This window comes from Myotis nattereri (assembly GCF_964212035.1).
Source record: "Myotis nattereri genome assembly, chromosome: 11".
NCBI lineage: Eukaryota > Metazoa > Chordata > Mammalia > Chiroptera > Vespertilionidae > Myotis > Myotis nattereri.
This window is the reverse complement of record NC_138086.1, coordinates 29,724,460-29,750,968: the sequence shown is the minus strand read 5'-3', so window position 1 is coordinate 29,750,968 and position 26,509 is coordinate 29,724,460. Positions and strand designations below refer to the sequence as shown.

The 26,509-nt window shown below is 51.4% G+C and overlaps 1 protein-coding gene across 2 annotated transcripts in view; it reads left to right on the top strand.

The window, feature by feature from the left end:
* HIPK2 (homeodomain interacting protein kinase 2) overlaps nt 1-16,182 on the top strand; it is a 166,638-nt gene extending 150,456 nt beyond the window's left edge. For both annotated transcript variants that reach the window (XM_081102468.1, XM_081102467.1), the window contains exons 11-15: nt 155-334; nt 3,386-3,667; nt 9,787-10,031; nt 13,941-14,101; nt 15,104-16,182. In XM_081102468.1, coding sequence (XP_080958594.1) covers nt 155-334; nt 3,386-3,667; nt 9,787-10,031; nt 13,941-14,101; nt 15,104-15,571 — 1,336 coding nt within the window. In that variant the 3' untranslated portion in view covers nt 15,572-16,182. The remainder of the gene's footprint in view (nt 1-154; nt 335-3,385; nt 3,668-9,786; nt 10,032-13,940; nt 14,102-15,103) is intronic.
* Nucleotides 16,183-26,509: the final 10,327 nt, after the last annotated feature.

Sequence of the window (26,509 nt, the reverse complement as noted above, 5' to 3'; positions counted from 1 at the left end):
CTCTCTCTCTCTCCTCCCTTCCTCTCTGAAACCAATAAAGAAATATATTTTAAAAATAAATAAAATCCCTTTTAAAAAAAAAAGAAGAAGAAGAAGAAGAAGCCCTGTGTTTGTAAAACCAATAAAAAGCCTTGTTTTCCCATCTCTCTTTCAGGAACACACACGCTCACGGCAGCCATTACAATCCCATCATGCAGCAGCCCGCGCTCTTGACTGGTCATGTGACCCTCCCAGCAGCCCAGCCCTTAAATGTGGGCGTGGCCCACGTGATGCGGCAACAGCCAACCAGCACCACCTCCTCCCGGAAGAGCAAGCAGCACCAGTCTTCAGCGAGGTGGGTGGGGTGTGGGCCCAGGCGGTGAGAAACCTCTGGGCGTCGGGGCATCGCCTGTCGCAGGGAGTGGCGGGGACACGGTAACCGCGTGGCCGGCGCGGCGCTGGGAGGGAGGCGCGCTCTCCGGTCTGGTCTGCGCGGGTCGGCCCTCCCGGAACCCCATGCGGCACCCCCCGCGGGCCGGGCTCGGTTGAGTGCCAGGCCCTGAGCCATTCCGTCCCCCTTCACTTCTCTGGAAAACGCTCAGGCTCGCCTCTGAACTTGCACTTTGGAAACCATAACTTTTCTTTAAAATGTGCTTTTTTTTCCCCCTGGAAATCTAAGGTGAGAAATTGAAGTTATTTAGCTGTTCAGGGTAAGCAGTAACTTGATTAATCCTAGAATTAGCCGGAACAGCCATCTTGCTGGTCCCTGTAAACCCGGTCTCATCCCGGGGACTCCAAAGTCAAGGCTGGCGAAAGGCCACACGCTGTGATTCTATATACATGGTGCCCCCCTCCCCCCCACCCCACCCCCAGCTGGTGTTATGAGACTCATTGCTAGTGCATTTCAAGACACACTTTAATTATAAGGGCAGTGTTTATTAAAAACATTGCAGCTGCCAGCTGTTGGAGTGTATATACATTTTCGGGGGGACACCCTGTATATATGGCCTTTGGAAAAGGCGAAACTGGAGACGGAGATCAGCTGGGGAGTTGCCGGGGAGGAGGGCAGGAGGGGAGGGGCTGACAGGGAAGGATCATGAGGGGACTTTTAGGGGATGAAAATAACAAAATAAGAGTTTTCCAAACAAGATCGAAATCAAGATGGTGCCGCTGCAGAATTACCTGCATTTCTCCCTGGTGGCACTGAGGTCGCCGTACCCAGTTGCTTATTTGGGACGGGTTAATCAAGAGAAGTCCAGTATATAAAATGGCTAAAAGTTTGGCTCCCTACTTCCTCATATAGCCAGGCGCCAGAAAGTAGCCCTGCCTTTTACGTTCCCATTCAGAAATTAATCCAAGAGCTCACTCCCTCAAGTTGTCACCTTTCAAGATTTCTTAGTTGGGTGCTGCTGACAACTCAGGGAGATTCACCTCAGATCAGTGGCAGCCATCCAGAACACTTGAGTCTGGCAGCCCTGTGACAACACACCCCTGTCGTTATTAGATCAGGCGGCAGAAACGGCTACCATCTCAGTCCTCACACTGCGTGCCCGGCCATGGGCCAGCACACACAAATCTGGTCTGGCCCAGAGCTGACCTGAGCATCACCGACAGAAGAACCCTTTGCTTCCCAGACTTCACAAGTCCTTCCCTGGTGCCTGCTCCCCACGCAGCTGGTGTTATGAGACTCATTGCTTCTGCATTTCAAGAGCCATATGATTATAGTGAAAGTTACGTATTTGCCTATTTTTTAAGACCACTGCTTTGGCAGAACAGCCTGAAAGACCAGGATGCTCTCCCTTGTTGGGTGGTGCAGCGAGGCATACTTCTCTTCAATAATGCCCACTGGAGGTATTTTAACCACTGACGTAGTGAAACGTAATCTCAAAATTGTAACATATTACCAGTAACAAGCAGTATGGCAAGTACAAACAATAGAACCATCTTATCAGTAAAAAATATTACCAGCCCCCCAAAAGGAGCAAGCATCCTATCTGATACCAACTAAATAGAAAATCAAATAGATCTACCTTTACAGAATTCTCATCTTACGGCCACCCTGTTAGCTAGAAGGTGCTAGAATCTCTAAGGACGTATCAGAGTCTTCAGTTTCATTATAGGTTGGCTTTGTCTCAAGGATTGATGGAGAAGAGGGGGAAAGTAAGGGAATTTTCCCCTAAAGTTACTAGAAACTACATTGGCTAATTTTTTGTTGTTGTTAATCCTCACCTGAGGATATTTTTCCATTGTTTTGTGTGTGTTTTTTCTAGAGATGGTGAACAGGAGAGACAGAGAGAGAAACATCAATGTGAGAGAGACATATTAATTGGTTGCCTCCCTCACATGCCCTGACCAGGGCTGGGGATTGAGCCTGCAACTGAGGCATTTGCCCTTGACTAGAATCAAAACCCGGACCCTTCAGTCAGGCCAATGCTCTATCCACTGATCCAAACCAGATAGAGCTACATTGGCTAATTTGATAAGGAATTTTAAGTAAATCAAAATCAATATTTAAAGGTCCCTTTTTAAGCACACCTTTTCCTCTTGCACTTTTCCAAATTTTTCATTACAGTTGAAACAGACTGGTAAGCTTCCTATGAGGTTCAGTGTCTAAATCCAGAAGAATCTTTTTTGGAAATAAGAATTATAGGCCCTGGCTGGCTAGCTCAGTTAGTTAGAGCGTCATCCCAATACACCTAGCTTACAGGGCACATATAAGAATCAACCAATGAACCCATAAAGATGTAGAACATCGATCTCTCTCACCCTCTATTTAAAAAACAAAAAATTCATTTAAAAACATTATCCATACACAGATGCTTTCATGGTCATGTCCCTTTCACAGAGAAAGCAGGAGGGACAGCTAAATGCCAATGTTCGATCCATTAGATCCAGAAACTCCTAAGAAATCAATGCTGTAGTTTATTAAATGGTAAACCAGCTATCAGGAAACCAAAGCTTTATGTGTCAAATTTCTTCCACCTCTCTCCCAAAGAAGACCTAAGTACATTTGGGAGGATGACAGGATGGAGCTCGGGAAGTCAGGCCTGGACCCTGAAGACAGGGCTGTATTGGGGCAGACACCCCTTAAATCCTGGGCATTACATGTGACTCCACAAGACCAGCCCAGTCCGTGGGCACAGTCCCCCCTGTCCTCAGCCCTGGCTGTTCCCTTTGTCCTGCTGGGAGCAGGCACATGGAGCCAAACCAGAGCCCCGAGGAGGCAGGCTGCTGTCCCCTCTGTGTAGCGGCTGCCGCTTCTGCAGTGACAGGTGAAGTCCGAGTGCCCTGGCCTCTGACTTTTCTATGGAGATCTGGCAAAGCTGGGACTTCTGGGCAGTTTGCTCCTAGGAAGATGCTCTGGGCTGACCTTCCTCCCTGAGTGTGCGTGGCTTTGTCCTTACAGAAACGTCTCCACCTGTGAGGTGTCCTCCTCTCAGGCCCTCAGCTCCCCTCAGCGGTCCAAGCGCGTCAAGGAGAACACGCCGCCCCGCTGCGCCCTGGTGCACAGCAGCCCAGCCTGCAGCTCCTCTGTCACATGCGGCTGGGGCGACGGCGCCTCCAGCACCACCAGGGAGAGGCAGCGGCAGACCATTGTCATTCCAGACACCCCCAGCCCCACGGTCAGCGTCATCACCATCAGCAGCGACACGGACGAGGAGGAGGAACAGAAGCACGCTCCCACCAGGTGAGAAGCGTCACCGTCAGACTCCCAGAAAGGACCAGGACAGCTCGTCTGGGCCACTTTCCATCATCAAACATGAAGGTCCCTCTCTCCTGGCCCCCAAATTGTGGTTTCGCCCCGCCCTAGAGCCCTGACGTGATTTCAGGGGACTAACAGACTTTCCATAACTGTTTAAAGCCAAAATAATTCGGAATCCCTTGAGAATTAAAAAATAGTTATGGGCCCTAGACACAGAATGCCAGTGTATTTCAACTCCTGTAAGCTTACAAAGCTCTGTCTGCCTCAGGCTATTGAATTTATTTCCCGTTGGTCGAAATATTTCTCCAATATCACCTTGGCTCTCTCAGAATTCGAAATAATTGTCCAATTAATCAGAAATTTCCCTGTGTCTGATTAACCCAATCTTTCAAACTGCCAGTTGGCTCTTACCCAGAGAGCATTGCTGTTTATTCCAAGTAGTGGGAACTCATTTCACTCTCCATGCGCTCTCAGGAAGAGGGAAGAAATATTTAATACAGTACTTGCACGACTATTAGCCCTGGCGCCAGAGCCTCTTTTCCTGCCCCTCTGGCACAGTCGGTCCCCTGGCTCTCTGCACCCCACTGGCCTCAGGATCATATAGATCCCAAGCTTCATGACCCCAACCTGCTGGCTCCTCACATGAGGACTGAGGGCCAGGGAAGGGAGGCCTTCTCCCAAGCCCAGCACTGCCAGTCAGCACTCATTCCACAGCTGGATACGAAGCTTAACATCCGCCTATAGGCCTGAATCATTAATTTCTGATTGGATATAATGCCACTAATTAGTCATCACAGATAGGGTGATTGAAGCATTCTCGCTATAGTTCTCAGTGCTTTGCTGTTTCATGGAGGGCTGGTGTATGTCTGAGTGTCGTCTTTTCTGTTTAATGGCTCAGCCTGCTGTTCAGTGTGTCTCAGGAATGTAACGGAGCACTTCCGGTCCTCGCATCACCCCAGGGGCCAGAGGGCCTTGGTGTCAGGGGTGCCAGGCACCGTGCTTCACTCCCCACCTGCCTACTCCAGGACTCCCTCAGTTTCCTTTCTGATAGAGCCCTGAGTTGAGTCAGTACTCCGTTCTCCCCAGAGCCTCATGCCCCTCAGCCCCCAGCCTGAGGGGCTCAGGTGGTTCCTTTACAAAGAGAAAGGCTCTTCCCAGCCCCAGCCTGGCCCCCGGCCTGGAGCAGCCTGGCCACACATAGCTTTCGGCACAAGACGGGCCCAACAGCCTGACCCAGCCCTTCGCCACAACTGGGAAAAAGCAGAAGCCACTTAAAACCCTGACAATTGACGAGACTAGAATGTCATTTCTGAAGAATGAGATTTGAGTTGACACAGACTCTGGACACATAAAAATAGTCAAATTCATAGAATCAAGGAGTCGACTCTTGGTGGCCAGGGGCTGTCGGTAGGGAAATGGGGACTTGGTAATCAATGGGCATAAGTTGTATCTGAGCAAGATGAATCCAGTCTAGAGATCTGCACAACATTGCACAATAGTCAACAATACTTAGATTTTATTAGGAGGGTAGGTCTCGTGTTAAATATTCTTATCACAATAAAACTTAAAAAATAAATAAAGTTAAGACCATGCTCTGTCACCAAAAAAACAGAGAATGCTGGCTCTTGGTTCAAATCTGACTCTGTCCCTAACTAGCCATGTGACCTTGAACAAGCAAGTGACCTAAGCTCTCCACATCTGAAGTTCATGGTTCTTAAAACTAGAGTTGGAATATTCTTTCTCGCTGTGAGCGTTAGAGGAGACAACACATGGGAAGCACTTTGAACAGTCGTTGTGCCCCCAGTAAATGTTACCTAGACTTTGTAATCAGTGTCATCGTGATAGAAGAGGAGTGTTTTTCACATGGAGCATTGACTGTGGAGTCAGAGGAGTGAAGTAAGTATGGAAGGTTTATTGGTGGAGATGAGTTTTGACCCTGGTCTTGAAGGATGGGATTGACCGGGACTGGCAACTAGAAATCAGGAATGCATTCCAGGCAGGGCCCTGCAGGCAGGGCTCGCAGGGTTGTATCTGACCTTGCCGCAGTGTTTTCTCCACTGGGGCTGGTTTCTTTACTGCTTATCTCCTTATTTCTTTTCATCATTTTAAAATGATGAAAATCATCTATTGCCATGACAACACAATGCAATTGTGAACTCTGGTGGCTTTGTTCTTTTATTCAGAAATGATGTTCTATTAAGGCCATTAAGCAAATATTTTTCATTCTACTCTTTCTGTCTCCCTCCCTCCCTCTCTCTCTCTTCCATTAACCAATTCATAATGGGATTGATTAGCGATCAGTAATAATTAGACATTATACTGGAATGAATCCCAGTAGAATCAGTGCATACACGCCTAAAGAATCCATAGTAATAATGCATGCTCATTTTTAAGATGACTCATTTAGTAGCTTCCCATTTGTTCTCTAATCTGCATAGTATAATCAGGTACAGCACAGATATTTCTAACAATAGGAGAGATTAAAAACAGCTATCAGGACTGACTGGTGTTGCTAAGTGGTTAGAGCTACAGCTGTGCACCAAAGGGTTGTAGGTTCGATTCCCGGTCAAGGGCACATACCTGGGTTGTGGGTTCACTCCTTACCCCCACCCTCCAGTTGGGGCGAATGCTGGAGGCAACCAGTTGATGTGTCTGTCTCACATCAATGTCTGTCTGTCTGTCTGTCTGTCTGTGTTTCTCTCTCTCTCTCTCTCTCTCTCTCTCTCTCTCTCTCTTTCTTCCCCTCCCTTTCTTTCACTCTCTCTGAGAAGCAATGAAAAAAATATCCTCAAGTAGGGACTAACAAAAAATAAAATGAAAAAGTATAAAATTAATTCACCTCTTCCAAACCTGTCTCATGTAGATCCAGGAAAGTAAGGAATTACCCTTAGACTGTATTGCACTTATTTGCTCATTAGGCAGAGGGGCCTCCCAGCTCCCGTAAAAGGGAGGGGACGCATGAAGCTTAGAGAGGTTTTATCCCACACTCCTGGATAGGAATCGAGACACGGACAGCCAGATTCTTCAGCCTCTCTGGTGGGAAGGTTCACACCTGTTGGGTTTCCACAAGGACATGGCCCTAGCTTCTCACAGGTCACCTGGACCAAGCTGCCAGGTGTTCTAGACTTGCAGAACGCCATCCCGAGTGACAGCACGCTCACTGATGCATGAAGTGTATGTTCAGACAGTTCAGTTGTCAGAAAATTCTTACTCATATTGAGCTGAAACTTCTCCACAATTTCTAGATGTGAGTGAAGACTTTGAAATATGTCCAAGGTCACACCAACATCCAGGCCACTGTCCAAGGTCACAACAGTGGGCAGCAGAGCCGGAACTAGACACCACTCTCGGGACACAGCTGGGAGCCAGCCCTGTCTTCATGTGGGGCCACCACCCCAGACACACTTTCAGCAGAACCCGTCACGCAGAACTGGCTCTGATGGAGCTGAGAGCAAAGGCAGGGCAGCGCCGCCTCCCAGCATCCCCCAGGAGCTGGGAGCACCTTGATTCGGTGTGGGGTGGGGTGGGGTGGGGTTCCCTTTAATAGCATATTTCTACACAACAGACACTCACAGACTGGTGGGTTTCCCTTTGCCCAGCCCCACCCACCACAGAAAACCAGTGCAGGTCTCCCTGGTCTTGGTCTTTTTGAAGCAGCTCGCCCTCTTTCCGGGTTCCCTCCTCCTGATGCCACAGCTTCCACAATGTCCACTGCTCATGACTCCTGCTCCCGACTTCAGAGGTTCGGGGATCTTTCCTGCTGCCCCACTTTCTGATTCTTGGGCCCGATCTCAGTGCCATACCCACCCTTTTTTGTTTCTGAATAAGCATATAGACTTTTTAAAAATGGAGATATAGTTCGCATGCCATACAAATCACTCACTTAAAGTATATAATTCAGTGGTTTGGGAATTTTACATTAATTTTTTTAATTGTGATAAAAAAAAATTTGCCGTTTATGTTTAAGCATACACTTCAGTGACATTAAATACATTCACAGTGTGTGCAGCCACAACCACTGTCTATTTCCAGAACTTTTCCATGACCCCAGGCACACTCTGTACCCATTAAGCGGCAACTCCTGTTCCTCCCTCCCCCAGCCCCTGGTCACCTCTATCTGTCTATGAATTTGCTTATTCTAGGTACTCATGTAAGTGGAATAATACAGCATCTGCCCTTCTATGTCTGGCTCATTCCACTTAGCACAATATTTCAAGGTTAATCCATACTGTAGCGTGTATCAGAACTTTATTCACTTTTCTGGCTGAACATATTCCGTTACATACCACATTTTGTTTACTCATCTTTTGATGGGCACGGGTTATTTCCACCTTTAGATTGTATATTTTCTCCTCTCAGCCATTAGGAATAATGCTACTATGAACATTGGCATTCAAGTATCTCTTTGAGTTCCTTTGTGTATGTGCCTGAGAGTGGAATTGCTGGTCACATGGTCACTCTTTAATTTTTTGAGGAACAAGCATATGGATTTTTTGCATTTAAACTGTTATGAGTGGGAGGGGTAGATCTTTATTAATTAAAATGTATCCATTTTATCAAAATTAATGTGAAGAGCTATGTTCATTCCTCACCTTCTCTTGAGTTCTTGATGGTTATCATCGGTACCACCCATTTGACAGTTCATGGTGGGAGGCTTTGTGACAGCCACTCTGCTCTTCAACTGGTTGCTTTAAAACTTCTACCCTTTACCCTAAAGCACTCAGAGGTTGAAAAGCTGCCTGAGGCCACCCCCCCAGCAAGTGCTGGTGTTAGACATCTGGCTGCAGGGCCCCGTTCTCACCCGGACACAGCTGGGGAGGGAGCCTGCTTCCCTGAACCAGGACAGTGTGCAGCCCCTAGAGGAATCATCGGGCCCAGAGGTCATAGTGTCCAGAGCAGGGGCCACGCAGGTCACACGCAGTCACTGCCCAGCCCCTCCCTTCTGCCAGGCTGCCTGGGCCTCCAGAGTTGGCCCACTTCTCTGCTGCCCTTAGGAGGCAGAGAGCGACCTTGGAAAGGGGCTGGCCTGTGGCTGGCCTGTGACCTTGGCCAAGACGTCCGTGATTGTCTGTCCCCATCAGGCCTCTATAAATACCAGCTTCTCTTAGCAAATCCGTTGGAAACTGACCATCTTACTTAGGCAACGGATATTTCTCAAAAATAGATGATCAATATATAAAAATAGATGAAAACCCATTTTTGAAATCTTCACAATAAACAGCAAATTTTATATGCATCATCCCACCAGCCTCTCACTGAGTTTGGAGGCAGGAAGAACTGGTTCCCAGAGTAACCACACAAACATAAATATCTCAGAAAAAGTGCCGGCCGAGAGCCATCCATTGCCAGTTCCTCCTGTCGGCGTGTTGAGTTTCAGGATGAAGAGCAGGGTCCAGAGCAGCTCCCCACTAGGCATCCCCCCGGTGGAGCCCCTCTGACCTCACCTGGACACAGTGCTGTCCCCTCCCCGACCCGAGGGCCAGGCTCCCCGAGAAGGGGACTCTCAGAGGTCCTGGGTGCGGGCACCACAGCCATCCCCGCAGCACTCTCCCAGCAGAGAGGTTGCCCATGGTGTGAAGTCAGCTCCGATGGCTTTCTCAGCACGTCTGAACCGTGTGTGGGATCAGCCCCCCGAAACTCCCTTTCTCCCACCCGTCTCTGCGTCCTGGCTGCTCCTGGGTGTTCCCGTCCCGCCTGCCTAAGTTCACTGCATCTCCAGGCCCCGAGCCTCGCTGTACTCTCCCTTCCCGGCAGGAGCGTTCTCCCACACAGGCCTGGGGTTCTGGGGTTCTGGGGTTCTGGGCTTTGCTTGCTCAGACGTCCCTTTCTCGTGGCTCAGGGGTGTTGCCGTGCCAGGGAGAGCCCAGGCCCTCTCGAAGCTTCTCACTCCCACCTTCCAGAAGCGCCTGTGGGCCCAGCTCCGGCCCTCTCTCAGGTCTTCATGTGACAGGTGACACTCGTGTGCCCTACCTCCCCGCGAGGGCCATGCAGCAGCAGTCCCATCCGCTGCCCCGGCACCAAGGGGGGCTCTTCACACGGCCGCCGGCCTGACCTGCTGGCTGGTGTCTCACCTCCCGGTTCTGATTTGCCCTGTCCCTTTCCAGCACTGTCTCTAAGCAGAGGAAAAACGTCATCAGCTGTGTCACGGTCCACGACTCTCCGTACTCCGACTCCTCCAGCAACACCAGCCCCTACTCCGTGCAGCACCGCACCGGGCACAACACCAACGCCTTCGACACCAAGGGGAGCCTGGAGAGCCACTGCACTGGGAACCCCCGGACCATCATCGTGCCCCCCCTGAAGACCCAGGCCAGCGACGTGCTGGTGGAATGTGACAGCCTGGTGCCAGGTAACTCAGGGCCCGGGCAGGTGACCTCGCTGGAGAAGGCCTTGCGCTCTGCTGCTAGCAGTTTTGTTGCGTGAGGGCTGACAAGGGCCGGGTTACTGCAGATTTTGCTCAGTCACTAAGGGAGGATTCTGCTAAACATCACGTTGTATAAGCAGCATTTTCATTTTTTAATTCTGTAATTAGTACCCAGATGAGTATTTCAGTGAGGGCCTCGGCCGGTAGCAGCACCCTCTTGCCATGACCACAGGAACCTATAGGCAAACAGCTCACCCAGGAGGCAGGGTCCTCATACTTTGCTGCTCAGACGCCATCAGATTGTTTACAGCTGTATCCATCACACATCACCAGTTTAAGTATTTGCCACGGGTGTTATTTCTGCCGTGTTGTGTGTTGATCATAACTTAAGTTCTTTAAATGCCTTTGTCAACACCTCGAGGCTGCAGCTTGGACTCATTTAATCCATGGAGATGCTGCCCGGCTGTCACCCCAGGCGGCCAAGCTGCCTTCCCCTCTGTAGGAAACTCTTCCCTGGACCGTGATCGCGTGGCTGGATTTCATCTCGGGAGTAGACGGGTGGAGTAAGGAGTTGGCAGAGAGAAAGCTCTGAAAACCAGATTTTAAGCCTGAGTAAAATAAACGCAGACAGCCGCCATGTTTGTTTGGCTTTGCTCTCAGGAACTGTCCCCCAAGAGATCTCCATTCCGGAATTATCCCGTTTGGGCGCTCCTAAGGTTTCTCACACGAGAGCCAGTGCACCATGCTAACATCCAGGAGAGTGAAGGAGTCTTTCTCCTGTAAAATGGGAGAAGTGTGCCCCGCCGGTGTGGCTCAGTGGTTGAGCATCGACCTATGAACCAGGAAGTCATGGTTCGATTCCGGTCAGGTTGCGGGCTCAGTCCCCAGCAGGGGGCATGCAGGAGGCAGCTGATCAATAATTCTCTCTTATCATTGATGTTTCTCTCTCCCTCTCCCTTCCTCTCTGAAATCAATAAAAATATATATTTTTAAAAAATAATAAAATGGGAGACGTGTGAGAGAGAGAACCTGGGAAAAGGAACCCAGTGCTGGGAAGATCTTTAGGAAAAGAAACACTTAAAAGTTGAGAATCTGGAAATTGTCTCCTTAACTCTTTACTTGCCCCCCACAAGTCCGCAGGAAGCCCTGCACATCCCAGGTTAAAGTTTGCAGCCTAATGCGCGTGGCTTGGTGAGGGCGCTTCTGCTCAATTAACACACATTCTTGGGATTGGAGTTGAAATCCTGAAGAAAGATTGGCCTTTCATGGAGCCAGCAGGGAAGGAAATAGTTCTCCCTCGTCAGCAATCCAAAATCCAAACAACCAGATTTTAAGCTCACAGCAAACTCAGTTGGCAGTAAAAACCTGGCCTGGCCCAGCCAGAGGCTGTTCATTTGTGTCATAGTCGTATGTGTGCTGCTTTGGGAAGTGTCCCTGTGTTTTGTGGCAGAAATATTCATGTGTTTGGCGGGAGGGTGGTGTCGAGGCTCCTCTGGGGGTGACCTAATATATTGACTATGTACCAAATTACCTTCCTAAAATCGGAAATTTTGAATTTGAAAACTGACCCCAGGGATATGAGATAGGGGGCAGTAGACCTACAGGGTGAGACACTGAGGTTTGTAAATCAAGGACACTTGTATTCCCAGACAACTCTGGGGATTCTATAACAGTAATGATTCTTAAACATACGCGATCGCCCAGCTGGTGTGGCTCAGTGATTGAGTGTTGACCTATGAACCAGGAGGTCGCAGTTCGATTCCCGGTCACAGCACATACCTGGGTTGCAGGCTCTAACCCTGGTACGGGGTATGCAGGAGGCAGCTGATCGATGATTCTCTCTCATCATTGATTTTTCTATCCCTCTCTCCCTCTCCCTTCCGCTCTGAAATCAATAAAAATATATTTTTTAAAAAATAAAAAAGTAGTTTAAAAAAAAACACATGATAATGGCCCTGGCCAGTGTGCTCAGTGGTTAGAACACCGGCCTGTGCCCTGAGGGTTGCGGCTCAATTCCTGGTCAAGAACATGTACCTGGGTAGTTGGGGTTGATCCCCGGCCCCGTTGGGGTACTTTTGGGAGGCAACCAATCAATGTTTCTTGTCTCTTTGTTTCTCTCCTTCCCTCCCCTTCTCCCTCCCTGCCTTCTACTCTCTCTAAGGATCTATGGGAAAATATCCTCTGGTGAGGATTAGCAACAACAAAAAAACATAATGTGTCTAAGAGTTGGCTCAAGATAGACCTTATGCAGATTATGTAGGAATTGATTTTTTCTCAAGTAGCCAATGCTAAATTTCTCTTGCCCTTTTTTTATGTTTTTGTTTTTTGTTAATCCTCACCCAAGGATATTTTCCATTGATTTTTAGAGGGAGTGGAAGGGAGGGGAAGAGACAGAGAGAGAGAGAGAGAGAGAGAGAGAGAGAGAGAGAGAGACCATCGATGTGAGAGGCATTGTCTGGTTGCCTCCCGCACACACCCTGACTGGGCCTGGGGATGGAGCCTGCAACCGCGGTGCTTGCCCTTGAAGGGAATCAAATCCGGGACCTTTCGTTCTACAGGCCGATGCCTAACCACGGAGCAGAACCAGCTAGGGCTCCCTAGCCCTTTTAACACAAGGTGGATGGTGCCTAGGAGGGCAGCCAGATGTCCAGGTCGAATATCCCAACTCTGAGCTTTGTCGGCCGTGGTGCCGGCGCCGCTCTGGGAGGGAACGTGGTGGCGAAAGTTACTGAAACTCTAAGACCACCCAGTGCAGCCCCCTCGCACAGACAGGTTAGGAAGCCGAGGGCCAGCCTCGCCAGCGTAGCTCAGCAGGGTCCTGCCGCCAGAGGCCAGCTCTGCGGGGCCCGCATGATGCCTGTGGAGCTACACTAGCCATGTCCATCGGCAGCCCCTGAGCACTCCCCACTGCATTCCCCAAGGACGTGTCACGTCTGAAAAACAGAAACGGTTGCCTGAATAGCTGAGAATTTCAAGAATATGTCCAACAAACCTGAGAAAAATGGAAGGTCCTTCTCGGTGAGCTGCTGGTTCTAAAGCAACCAGTGCCGCTGCCTCCAGACGCCCCGTGGTGTCGTCTCTTATAGAGACTCCTGTTCCGCTGAGGACCTGCTGCGCAGTCTTCCCGGTGGCAGGCGAGAGGCAGGCAGGACCTCATCCTGGTGCCTGCCCTCGTTCTCAGTACTCAGTGCCCTTGGCTGCAGAACCTCCTGGGCTGGGGAAGCCAGGAAAGCAGCTGGCCCACACCAGCCAAGGCGCACGCTGGTGGCAGCCACCCCCGGATCCCCAGCCGCTGACCCAGGACACAGGCTGTGTGGGTGACAGTCCATCTCTCACAGCTCGTCGTCCCTCCTGTGTTCTCCACCGCGGGGTTCCTCTCCGGTCCCTCGGGCTAGTTAGGTTCTTTGGAACGCAACAGGGCGAACTCTGTGAGAACATGTTGGAGCAGCGGTTCTCAACCTTCCTAAAGCCGCGACCCTTTAATACAGTTCCTCATGTTGTGGTGACCCCCCATTTCATTGTTACAAATTGAACATAATTAAAGCATAGTGATCAATCACAAAAACAATATGTAATTATATATGTGTTTTCCGATGGTCTTAGGCGACCCCTGTGAAAGGGTCATTCGACCCCCAAAGGGGTCGCGGCCCACAGGTTGAGAACCGCTGTGTTGGAGGGATGCGAGGCTCAGGGAAAATTCAGCAACTAGGTCCGAGGTGGGGCCAGAGCCACAACTCCTGGGACCTGGGCCGGTCTCACCCGGGCCTGGGGCAGTGAGACTGGTTTGTGATGGCCAGATCGGAAACGGTCCCTTCCTGGAAGACCCCCGTTGGCCCGAGAGGGGGACCCGAGGACCCGGGACTGACCTGTGACCTGTTTCTCCTCCCGACACAGTCAACACCAGTCACCACTCGTCCTCCTACAAGTCCAAGTCCTCCAGCAACGTGACCTCCACCAGCGGCCACTCTTCAGGGAGCTCGTCGGGAGCCGTCGCCTTCCGGCAGCAGCGGCCGGGGCCACATTTCCAGCAGCAGCAGCCGCTCAACCTCAGCCAGGTAAGCCCGGCGCTTCTCACTGCCCCTCCAGTGGGGGCGGGAGGTGCCCTGACCGGCCACTGGTGTTTGCTTCCCTCCGAGGGTCACCCTTGGGGAAGCTGGTGCCACTGGTTCAGGGAGAGCTGGCCGGAAGCAGGGCGACCTGTGTAGTGTCATGTGGCTCCGAGTGGCATGTGCCAGCGCTTGTTAGGATGGCCCACAGCTCGCCAGTGTCACCCAGCACAGGGAGCACCGCTGCGTGCCGCGGAGGAGGCCACGCCCCGAGCCCGGGCCACGCGGCCGAGGTTTGGGGAAGGTGGGACATAAATAAAGCAGAGCTTCGGAGGGCAGAGCCAGCCTGTGCATAAAGGGCCAGCTCGGTGCAGAGCAGACCCAGGCCTGTTTCCTGAGGAGCCACGAGGTGAGACAAAGGGGCTTGTGCTCAGGAAGCCCCGTGCGCTGTGCTGTGCCTGGGCCGTGAACTGAGGCCGCATCTGTCACCAGGACTGAGAATGCCCCGGTAAGAGAGGGCTGGCACATGTGTCTGCTACAACGGCAGGCAGCAGAGGTCTGAGAGGGCCTGCGTTTTAGAGAACAAGATCTCACAGGGAGATCTGTGACCTGTAACGGCAGTGGCTTTGTCTGTGTGTCAGCCAGCCTGGGGGACACTGGGCACGGCCTCCTTTCTCAGTCCCGGCTAATTTACTGCCCAGCACCCTCCAGAGGTGCCTTCTGTCACTCCCACTGCTGTGGCCTACTCTCCCTCCCCTCCCCTTCTCCTCTCCTCCTTCTCTCCTCCCTTCTCTCCCCCCTCTTCCCCCTTCTCATCTCTCTTCTCTCCCCTCTCTCTCTCCTTCCCTCCTCTCCATTCTCACTTCCCCTCCCCTTGTCCCTCCTCCCCACCTCTTTCTCTCCTCCTCCTCCTCCCTCCCTCTCCCTCCTCCCCCTCCTCACTTCCCCCTCCTCCTCTCCCGTGTGTCCAGCCCCCAGTGCAGCCCTCTCCTGGTGCTTCTCCTTGTCCAGGCTCAGCAGCACATCACTGCAGACCGCACCGGGAGCCACCGCCGGCAGCAGGCCTACATCACTCCCACGATGGCCCAGGCTCCGTACTCCTTCCCGCACAACAGCCCCAGCCACGGCACTGTGCACCCCCACCTGGCTGCCGCCGCCGCTGCCCACCTCCCCACCCAGCCCCACCTCTACACCTACACGGCGCCCGCGGCCCTGGGCTCCACCGGCACCGTGGCCCACCTGGTGGCCTCCCAAGGCTCGGCACGCCACACCGTGCAGCACACTGCCTACCCGGCCAGCATCGTCCACCAGGTCCCCGTGAGCATGGGCCCCCGGGTCCTGCCCTCGCCCACCATCCACCCGAGTCAGTATCCAGCCCAGTTTGCCCACCAGACCTACATCAGCGCCTCTCCAGCCTCCACCGTCTACACTGGATACCCACTGAGCCCCGCCAAGGTCAACCAGTACCCGTACATATAGACACTGGGAGGGGGCACGGGCGAGGGCGGAGCTGGGCGTCTGGCACTGAAGACGCTGCACAGCAGCAGTACAAGGGGCGGGGCGGGGACACTGCTGACACTTGAACTAGGAAGTGGGAGGACTGAGCAGAGAAGAGAACATTTTTAAAAAGAAGGGATTCAGGAGGGGATCTATGCTTTTTATTTTAAAAAGAAAAAGAAAAAAAAGAAAACGTCGGTAACAAAAACACAGCTCATGAACCCATTCTGCACCAAACTGGAAAGGAGAAGAGAGAGCGATGGAAGATTCCGGAAGGGGGGCCAGTTTCTGAAGAACTTTATGAACTTTTCAGAGGTTATTTTCATATGGCAGCAAGTGACATTTAAGAATTTGCTGTCAGGGACACCTGATATGGAAATCCAATAGGTTTTTCATGGTTGAACATGAGAATTAGGGATTTTTCCAGAACTCTAAAGGGTCAACAGCCCTAGAGGTCAGGCTGCTGTGGCCTGATGTGGGGGGTTGGGCTGTTCAGGCCCCTTGGGGGGAAGGGGGTGGCCAGGCCCAGGAAGCCCTCCCCCGAGGGCACGTGTTCTCTTCCCGAGCTCTCTGGATAAATCCCTAAGAAAGTTACTCCTCAAATGTCATTCATAATGTTTGTTCCAAACTTTAGCTTTTTCTTTCTGAAGATTTATTTTCTCTTTGAATCAATCCCTAGTCGCAGAGCAGGGCTGGCGGGTGTTGCCGACACACGGTGGGATGTAGCATTCTGCACCCGTTTCTCTTTGTGTTCAACTCCCGTGATACCAATGGACTATCCTCAGTGGAACTGCACACCAGTGACAGGCACAGGCATGTAGCCAATGTGGTGGCCCAGGCGTGAGCGCGAGCGCCTGTGCGTCCTGGGCGGCCAGGCTCCCTCCTGACTTGACATCATTCCCTCCTAGTGCCTTACGGAACCAGAGCGCGAGGGTTTCCGTCCACGGTCCTCCAAGCAGCTGGCGGGCGAGTCGGAGCATCTCGGCACTTTTGTGCTATTGAAACATTTTACTCTGGTCTTTCCTCTTTTTGTTTTTAAATTTTAATTTAATCTAATTTTAGTACCTGTTGTCTGTCTATGGCTGTTTGCTGGCAGAGGGGTGTCAGGGAGCTGGCAAGGCCGGAGAGCCCCCGGATGTTGAGATGTGGGGTGGATGGTGGGGGTGGACCTGGTGGGCGTGATGTTTTAGATGACTGTATTTGGACAGAGCAGGATGACTCCCCACCCCTTGCAGCCCCCCTCCCCCCACCCCCCTACACCCCCGTTCTACCTGTATGGCTGCTCTGCCATTTGTGGGGCCAGAGGTCCCGCTGTGTTGCAGGAACGCTGGCCTTGCCAGTGGCTGACTCCTTCCCGGTGTGGAAACGACAGAGGAGAGGAGGCCGCCAGCCGCCTGCCACCTCCAGGCCAGCACACTTCCTGCCGCCTCTGGGGGCTGGAGCGCAGGCCTGGTCCCCAGCCGGGTGCTCTCGCCTCCCCCAGGCCTCACTGTCGCACCGCCCCTCTCCTCCGGACCCTTCCCTCTGCAGACAACCACCAGCCTGTGCTCACTGCGGTCTCTCCCTCATTACCTGGGCCTGCCCACGGCACCACTTGGTTTTGGTTTTTGAGGGTCTGGTGGGCAGAAGGCAGGGGGACATTTATTGGGGTGACCAGGAGGCCTTCAGCCACCCCCTGGAGGCCTCTCCCGCCGCCAGTTAGGTTTCCAAAGAAATTGCCCTTTGCCCTCTTTGCACCTTTGATACATTCTGGACGTTTCTCAGGCTTGAACTGCTGGAGGCAGGTGGGGTCTCTGTTCACAGCAACTCACACTCATGAGGGTTAGGAGACTGTGTGGTCATAGTGAGGCTTTAAAGGGAGGCCCTAAACGCCGGCTCTCCACGCTGAGTCCTTAACTGAGCCCAACGCCGCGTTCCCAAGGTGCAGAGAGGCCGCTCCGTCCTCGTCCTCGTCCCCCTCCCTCCCGCCCTCCCTCCCTCCCTCCCTCCCTCCCTCCACAGTCTCCCTTAAAGATCTGCTGTGAAAGGTGTTTTTATAGTGACATCCGACCTAATTCAGTGAGGAAGCCAAACCTTTACCTTAGCTCTTAGCTGTGAAATGTGAACTAACTCTGGAAATTTCCCCTCCCGACCACAAGTCCTACTTACCTTACAAAGAGATCCCATTTATCCAGGCCTTAGGCCGGAAGGAAGGAAGGACGCTATGACTTTCGAGGGCGGACAACCCCGGGGCCCAGCAGGATCCATAGTCTGTCTGATGTGGGGAGTGCGTCCTTCTGAGACGGCCAGTCAGTGGGAGTAGTGGGGGCGGGGGGGGGGGTTTGAAGTTGGAGGCCACGCCAGCCTGGAAGGCCCAACTCCGGCACAGATGGCAATGGCGCCCCACCAGGTCTCGAGCCCAGTTACCCGTCTGGGCTGCGCGTGAGCCTCACTGGCCTTACTGTAGCGTCCTGGGCCTCGCCCAGTGCGCGCCCAGCCCTCGCGCCCTCTGACCTTTCCAGAAAAGACAACCAGCCTTCCGTTTGAAGCAGATGACTCTGTCTACCACGTCAACTTTCACCTGACACTTCTTTCCTTTTCTTCCAGACCAGGAATGAAAGGTCCATGCTGCTCATAAAGATAATATTATTGTACTAATTATTTTGATTATTATCAGTGTAATTATTATCATTATCATCATGTGGATATTTTAGTTGGGGTTTGAAATGCACACTTATTCCATGTATCTTTGTGTTTTCTCTTTAATATTTAAACTTATTTGATTATATCTGTGAGTATCTGAGTAGACAGGAAGGACATACAGATGTCCAGTTTTGTCAAAGGAATTGGGTGAACTGTTTGTCATCTCTTCCACTGAGAGCTGTCAAGGAAAGATCCCCCGCAGAACCAGAGTGAAGAATCAGGCCTTTCCTCTGCGCAGCCTGGGCGCTGACCACACCGGCCGCGCGTGCTGAGCCCTGAGCGTGGGCCTCCACCAGGCCCTGCGCTTCTGAACCCGGCTGCCCAGATCCTGGCCTGCTCACACCCGCCATGTACCTGTCCCGCCAAAAGAGCCCCCTGCCGGAGCTGATGCGGCCCCTCCCAGGCGCCCCCTTTCCCGGTGCACCAGGAGGGTGGCTCAGAGACCACTGTCCCTCCTGGAAGCCCAAGTAAGGCTGCCAGGCAGGCAGGACCCTCCCCTGGAAGCTGCCCCCTCCCCCTCCCCCTCCCCCCTCCCCCCTGCTCCCTGCTCCCTCCCCCCTCCCCCCACGCTGCCCACTTCCTCAGTCTGGCCCTGCGCCCAGGACATCTCAGCTTGCAATCCTAAGGACAAACTAGTGAGCCACAAAGGGTGGAGGGACGCTAGGAGGCCAGAGGACACTGACACGCCCAGCAGCTGCACACACTGCGGCCAGGGTGAGGTCATTGGCCCACAGTGCCCTGATTTTTTCATCAGCAAGGTGTACACACACAGCCCACAGACCAGAAACTTCAGCCCTGGATGAAGAAAGGGTTGAAATGCCAGCTTCCCTGAAAGGGCGGGGGGGGGGGGGGGGAGGCTGGGAGATGGGCAGGACCCAGTCCCACAGACACTCAGCAAATGTTAGCACACACCCCCCCCCCCAGTCCCCGCCTGCCTTCCTCCTTCAGTCCCCAGCACAGCTGTGGGATCAGAAACTCCCAGTGGGAGGCGCCAACCTCTGCATGTGCTCCTTGGCCCTTGCCTGCATCTCCCATCCCGTCCTCCAACTGAGTCGCCCTAGCAAGTGGATGAGCAAAAGGCTGCCCATCCCTAGGCCCAAGCTGTCAAGCAGAGGGGTGTCAACCTAGTCCTACTTAGACCTCAAGTACCATAACCTAGAGCATCATCTGTTCAATAATTGGCTTCATCCTTCTTTGCTGAGGAAACGTCGTAAGAGTGAGAGGGGAAATGCAAAAAGACAGGCAAGGGAGACTGCCGTGGGAGCCCGGGAGCCGCAGGTCCACACGCTCCCGCACTGGGCCTCGCCGGCCCTCCGGGATGTTTGCACCCGTGTCTCTGCGCTTAGGGCCTCTTTCGTGATGATTGGGCTGTTTCCAAGGGAAGGGGTGAGCAGGCCGATGGGTGGGAGAGTCTGAGGCTTGATGCCAATTACTTTTGTGGAAGAGCATGGGGTTGATCGATTCAGAGGGACAAGGAGGGTGGGGGCCCGCCGGCGGTGGTCCCCGGACCGGCTTTGCGTCCAGGCCTTCCTGGCGCTGAGTGGCTTGCAGGCCGTGGGAGCCAGCTAGCAGTCCCCTTCTCCCCGGGAGACAACCCGCCCAGACACCGGGCTGCTGGGTGTGCGGAGGGAAGGCGAGGTCGGCGCAGCTGCTACCGGCTGCTTTCCCTCGACCAGGCCTGTAGAATTGCAGACACTCGGTTTTGAACAAGCTGTGGTGGAGGATTGGGGTGTGAGAGTGAGTGAGTGAGTGAGTGGAGCAGACTTTCTTGGAAACTGGAGGAAGGAGATGAGGAGGCTTGAGGAGCTATTGCTGATGGGCTGTGGGGGGTGAAACGCCGTGTCCACGGGCTGACCCAGCTTTGGTCCGGACTCTGTCTGGTGCTGGGGGCAGGGCAGGATGTGGGGCTCTGGGACAGAAAACAGGAGAAAAAACCAGGTAGCAGAGAAAATTCAACAGAGAGGCGAGGTTTCCTGCCGCGGCCTTGCCGGGACCTCACAGCGCCAGCGTAAGAGCTTTGCCGCAAAGCATTCCCGCCCTGGGGACTTGGCGTGCTTCTCGTCCACCCGGTCTGTCTTTTCTCCCTGGTGTGCCGTACAGACTTCATGGGGAACCCTCAAAAGGAAGCAGGCCAGAGTTGTCCTTACCAAATTGGAAAGGAAGGTGTAACTGTTCCTTTCTTTAGCCAAAGAACCCTTCTCGGAGACACCTCCACACGGACAGCATGGTGGCATTCCTGTCTTTCCTCTCGGGGCAATAATGACTTCGTTCGTGATGCAATTCCATTTGTCCTTCTCTTTCCTCTGTATCCTGACTTTCTGTTGTTACCTTGATTTCAAAGCTGTACTCACCTTTTCAGAGAAGTAGATCAGTAACCCTAACGCTGCTGCTCCTGGGGGGCTGGAGACACCACGTGACTATGTGAGCTGAACTGGCCTCGTGTCACCAGGGGTCCGACCGGGCAGACCTGCCGGGAAGTTCAGCTGTGTTTGGGGGTTGGATGTGCAGGAGCCGGGCTCTGATGCCTTTGGACTCTCACTTCTAATCTCCACAGACTAGTCCGTAAAATCTCAGCCGGGCTACTAGAGAACTGAAGATGGTGAAATGACTTAAATGCAACAGAGGCTTTCAAAGACCATTGGCGCCTCGCTCACTAGCATCACCCCACCTGGCAGAGGCTTCTCACCTCATTCCTGCAGCTCCAGGCCAGCTCTTCCCTTCAGACCCAGTTGGCGCAGAAGGGACCCTCCGTAGGGCACGCTCTCAGAATACCTGCCCCAGAGCGACCCTCCTGGGTGCCCCCAACTCAACTCCCGCAAGCCTCCGAGAGCCCCTAATCTCAAGAATATTAGATTGACTCTCTCATTTCTTCTCAAAACCTGCAATGTCCCTCAGCTAACAGCCAGCATTTGTTAAATGCCTTCAGCACTCCAGGCCCCAGGCAAGCCCTGTGAGGGTGACCTCATGGCGCCCTCAGAGCCACCCCATGTACGACGCCCCCTTTACTGATGGGGGTGGTGAGGAAGCTGATGTTCTAACAAAGAAAGAGTAGCATGTGCTAACGAAAATAAAATAAAATAGTGGTCTGAAATTGCCACATTTCTAGTGAAATTTTTGTTAAGGAGGCCTTGGCTGAGATAGGATTTTTAATTAACAGCCTCATATTTCTGACCATTTAATGGTACTCCCATCGATTGTGTGCCAAACACTGTGCTAAACACTGCTCATCCGTGAGCTTGTTTATCCTGGTCTTCAGAATAACGATGAAATCAGCAATAGGCATCCGTTACAGAGGAGGCAGCTGCCAGGGTCGCCCGGCTAGGAGGGAGCGGGCCTTGGACCCAGGTCTCAGCAGCCGGCCTCGGTGTCTCCCATGTTTAAATGCAAAGGAAGGCCTTGGGATGTCCCCACGCTGTGGCTCACGTGCATGGGCCTCGGCAGCAGGTCTGCGTGGAGAGGGCGTCCGCATTGGAGGCGAGCAGAGGGGCAGCGGTAGCTTGGCTTCGGAGAGAATCGAAGGGGTGTTTCTTTTGATTCGGAATAGAATGTGTTTCAGGTCCCTTTCCAGTGTGCCAACTGGTCTAGTACTGCTGCTGCCACAAACTCCTGAGAGAGAAAAGGAAAAAAAAAAATTCTTCTTTAAAAAAAACATTTTTTTTCTTGCTTATAGTTAATTCTAGAAAGGCAATACTAAAGCTATATATATATTTTTCCAACGTGCTATTTTTGACTGCACTGATAAACATCATGACAAGTCTGGTCTCGTAACCGACCCACCCTTCAGCTCTGGGTAGAACCAGGGACGGGGCTCACACCGAGTTTGTAAATAATGTGCGGGTCTGGTGTCCAGGAACTTTTTCCTTTGTTTAAAAAAGACATAGAAGAAGGAGAAAGACGATTTTTAAAAAGAGGAGCAAAATAAGGTTTTGTTTCGAGGCAGCCTTCCCGAAGCAGCGGGCGCAGTGGTGTGTGAACGGAGGGAAACTGCGGGGAGGGAGAGGCTCTTGCCGCGGTCCGAGATTGGTAGCAACACGGAGCGTGCTTATTTTGGCTGAAAGGTGACAAGAATTTAGCAGTACTTTGGGACTCAATTTTTAATTTTTTAGAAAATTCTTATTTGTTTTGAAACATCTCCTCAGTTGTTTTGGGTGGGCGTTTTTTGTTTTGTTTCTTTTTTATTTATAAAAACGTCTTTATTGACTGGCTCCAGGCTTGTCGGCCTAAACTCTTGGGTAGTTGACACAAGTTCTGGAGTCCTCTAGAACTTGAACTCCATTGGAAGCAAACCCAACTCATTGGCAGTCGATCCTGGTTGGTTTCGGTAGGCGTGCTGGAATTCTGACGGAGCACCGAAAGGTTTTTCTAAAGAAGGTTTTAGATACATTATCTTACACTAACTGTGACCTAATGGCAATAATACCTCAACTGTGGGCATTCATCCTGGTTTTAGCCTCTTTTGAAGTCATGTAGCTGGCCTGCTCTTGGGATTTAGAAGACTGTGAACTCTGTGGGCTTGAGTGAATTCCGAAAATAGCTGACCTTCACGACGAAAATTAAACCGAGGGAGAGCTGATTCTCTGTTGTAATCAAATGTGATGTTCAAATGCACATGTTAAGTCTCTATGTTCTTAGCTACTGTAAAACGCTGTTAGCCTTCTAAGACAGCGAGAGAGTCACATTTTAAATGCGTACACTAAATAATTGACCGTGGATGCTGAAGCATATTTCTGGCTACATTTTATAGTTAAAGTGTTTTATAGTTTACATTTAAACTGGTACTTTAAAAAAAAACACACACACAAAAAAACACTTCTGTTTATAACTGACATCTTCAGACCCCAGCGAGCGGCCCCTCCAGTTGGAAGCCGCGCCCCCAAGGCAGGTGTCCCACCCATGCTGTTGTGTTGTGTAGCACTGCCCTCCATGTTACGGTTTCCATGGGAGCGAGAGAGAATGTGAAAGGGTTTCCAGGTTCGGTCCACAGCCTGGGCCAGAGGCGAAGACCTCGTGCCATGTTATATCAGCCCTTCGAGGCCCTGACATCTCAGAAGAGGCAGAGAGAGCAGCCACCTGGTTTGTTGACTTTGTCTCGATTTGAATGTTTAACTTATTAATGATCCACTGACCTCCAGTCACTGGGCGACACTAGGAGACACTGGGATCCAGGGAGCCCGGAAGTGCAGCTGCTGTTTCTGGGCCCCCTGGCGACATTCTGCTGGGGTTTTCAGGGGAGGCCATCCATCCCTATGCCTATACTCATTGCCTACGTTGGCCATATCTGCTGTCATCGAGTCCTTTTCTCCGTTGACACAAAAATAAATGCAAAAGGATGTGTTGACTCTGTTAAACGTGGATTTGAGGCCTAGGTCAGTGGGAGGGGGGCCTGGATCCTTCCTAGAGATTGTGAGTCTGCTGAGCAGGAGGGGCTGGGGACTGAGGGGCCCCTGAGGCCCATTGAAGGAGAGGTCAGACCTGAAGGTGAGAGACTTCAGTGCGAGGCCCTGTCCTGCAGGAACAGACCAGCAGCTGTGGGTTCTGTTGAGTGAGGAGGACCTGCTGTGAACTAAAGGGCATTCCTTTAGCAGATGAGACCTTGAAAACCGCAGACACCTGGGACCAGGGAGCTGTTTGTGGTGGTGTTTTTAAAACGCATTTGCTTTTTCCCTGTGAACTCTGTTGACAGTATGTTCTTATTTCAGGCTTTTGTTAGAAATCTTATTGTAAAATATTTTTCATCTCGTCCCTTCTAGTTATACGCCCGCTTTCCTCCGATTGGTTTCCCCTTTGCTTTAATTAACCAAATGAGTTTTATGTCATTGTCTTTGGGTGTTAACCATTTTTTAAAAACTAGAGGTATAGAAATTGGCTTTTTTTTAAGTAACTTTACTGTATCTGAAAAAGGGCTCTGCCATTGCTCGCTAGTTTCCTTTCAGCCAGTCACCACACGAGCCTCTCCCCGCACCGCCTACCCCACTGGTGTCGTGTCACTGTCCCCGTGGCCACCCCAGCCTCTGCCCTGCTGTCGCCGCAGCCCCACGGCCAGGCACCCGCCTCCCAGGACGCTCTCTCAAGAGCCAGGAAGAAGGGCCCCCTTAGCCTTGCGAGGGGTGGTCTTGCCTCCCTGTGAGTGGCCTGCTTGGTCGAAGGGGCAATGGACTTATTATTATTTTAATAGTTTGGCTCAGGTTATGAGGACTTGGGAAGGAAAAGTGGTTTGACCATGCCCATTCTTTGTAGCTTTCTGTGACTGATGAATGGAACATAGTGTCCCCACCCCCACCCCTCCCTTCCCAGCAGGCATCCCTGTTGGCGATGCCTCCACATGGCATGGTTTCCCTCCCCGCCCCCCACGCGCCTCACTCGTGTTACTGCTCATTTCTTCGTAGCTTTCCCAGGGCACAATCATTTCTCGCCCCAAAGCAACTCCTCATCCTCTGTGTGCATCTTCTTAACCAAATGAAGTAGACCAGGAAGACATACTTTGGGGCATCAGAATTTCTAGTTTAGTAGAGAATCACTGTGTAGATAGAGAGGTTGATATGTATGTTTGTGTGTATATGTATATATATATACATCAAACCAAATGGCGGGTAGGAGAAGCATAGCTTTACGGAGGAGGAGGTGGAGGAGGAGGAGCTTTTAGAAGTTTGAGTCAGCCCCAGGCTGCACTTGCCACACCTGGGTTGAGGCGTCACAGCTCGCCACAGTGGAGGCAGGGGCCCTGAGCGTACCACCGCTCTCTGGGTCCCCAGGGTCAAGGGCATAGATGAGTGAGGGAGGCAACAAATCAGAATGACTGGAATTTTCCATCTCGATTTGCTTTGACCACATGTATTGAGCTGCCGTCTTTGGTATTATATCACGTTTCCAAAAATGGTATCCATTAGGGTAGAAAGAGAACGGATCTGTAGAAATGTTTACCTTTCAACTGCCCGTGAATTTAGGACACTCTGGATGGAAGGCTCACGCCCCAGAATAAGAACAGGGAAGAGGAGACCAGGTGACGCCGGGTCACCAGTCCAAGCGACATGGCTCCCTCCCCAAGGTCATCTCATCCAGATCTTTCTCTTCCAGGTCATCTCAGCTCAATAACCCTATGGAAGCCCTGGTCTGTTGTGTTCCTTCACTGTACTGTTTCTGTAATAAGAAGTGTTAATCCACGTTAATCTTTGTGAAAATTATTGCGTGCAACAGTATTTTCTCGTGTACCTCCTTTTCCTACGTGAATTGTCCCGCTTTCCTTTTTTATTTATAAATGTCTACTTTTTTTTAAAGACAAACCAATGTGTCGTAGGCCTCTATGTAACCGACTCCTTAGTCTCATATTATAGGTATGTTATAAGAATGGATATTTTACTTGGCTTTAGAATGTTTTACAAGAAAAATAATTCTTAACTGATCAAGTCCTTGCTACTAAAATGCTTGTGTTTTTCATCATGACGTCGTGTGCTTCTAAATTAATAATCATTTTCGTTGTAGAAAAATGGAGTGAATTTATATTAGTCTTGGAAACTAATAATAGCATTGTAAATTTATGAGATGATTTTAACAGAAAAAAATTATAGAAGAATATAGTTATTTTAATTGTAATATTACTAACTGTAGGGTGAGAAGGGGGTCCCGTGTGGTGAACTATGTTATAGCTTGTTACTCACAGTTTCTTTTTGATCATTTTTTCGGTCTCTGAGGTGAAACGAGTTATTAATTAAAATTTGTAAACTCACATATGCATATTGTATATGTGTAGCGATGTAATCACACTTTGTCTTGGAATTACATTAAACTGTTTGGAATCACTGTCCACGGGCCTGGCACGCTCATTTCTTCTGGAACCAGACCCGTCACGGGGCTAAAGAGGTTACTGCTACGAGTAGCAGCCTTCAGAAGTATTTAGCCCTTCGCAAGTATTTAATACATCTGAACACGTTTATAACCCAGCGCTGCATTTGAAATTCGTCAAGATGCCGGCCGGTGTGGCCCAGTTGTTTGGGTGTCATCCTGTGCACTGAGAGGTGGCCAGTTCAATTCCCGGTCAGGGCACATGCCCGGGTTGCAGGCTTGATCCCCAGTAGGGGGCGTGCAGAGGCAGCCAATAGGTGATTCTCTCTCATCGATATTTCTCTCTCCTCTTTTCCTCTCTCTGAAATCAATAAAGACTTTTTTTTTTTTTTAATTTTGCCAAGATGCCCGTGTGTGGCTGTGGAGGGGCCTCACTTGCCTGCCCCTGAGGTCTCCCAG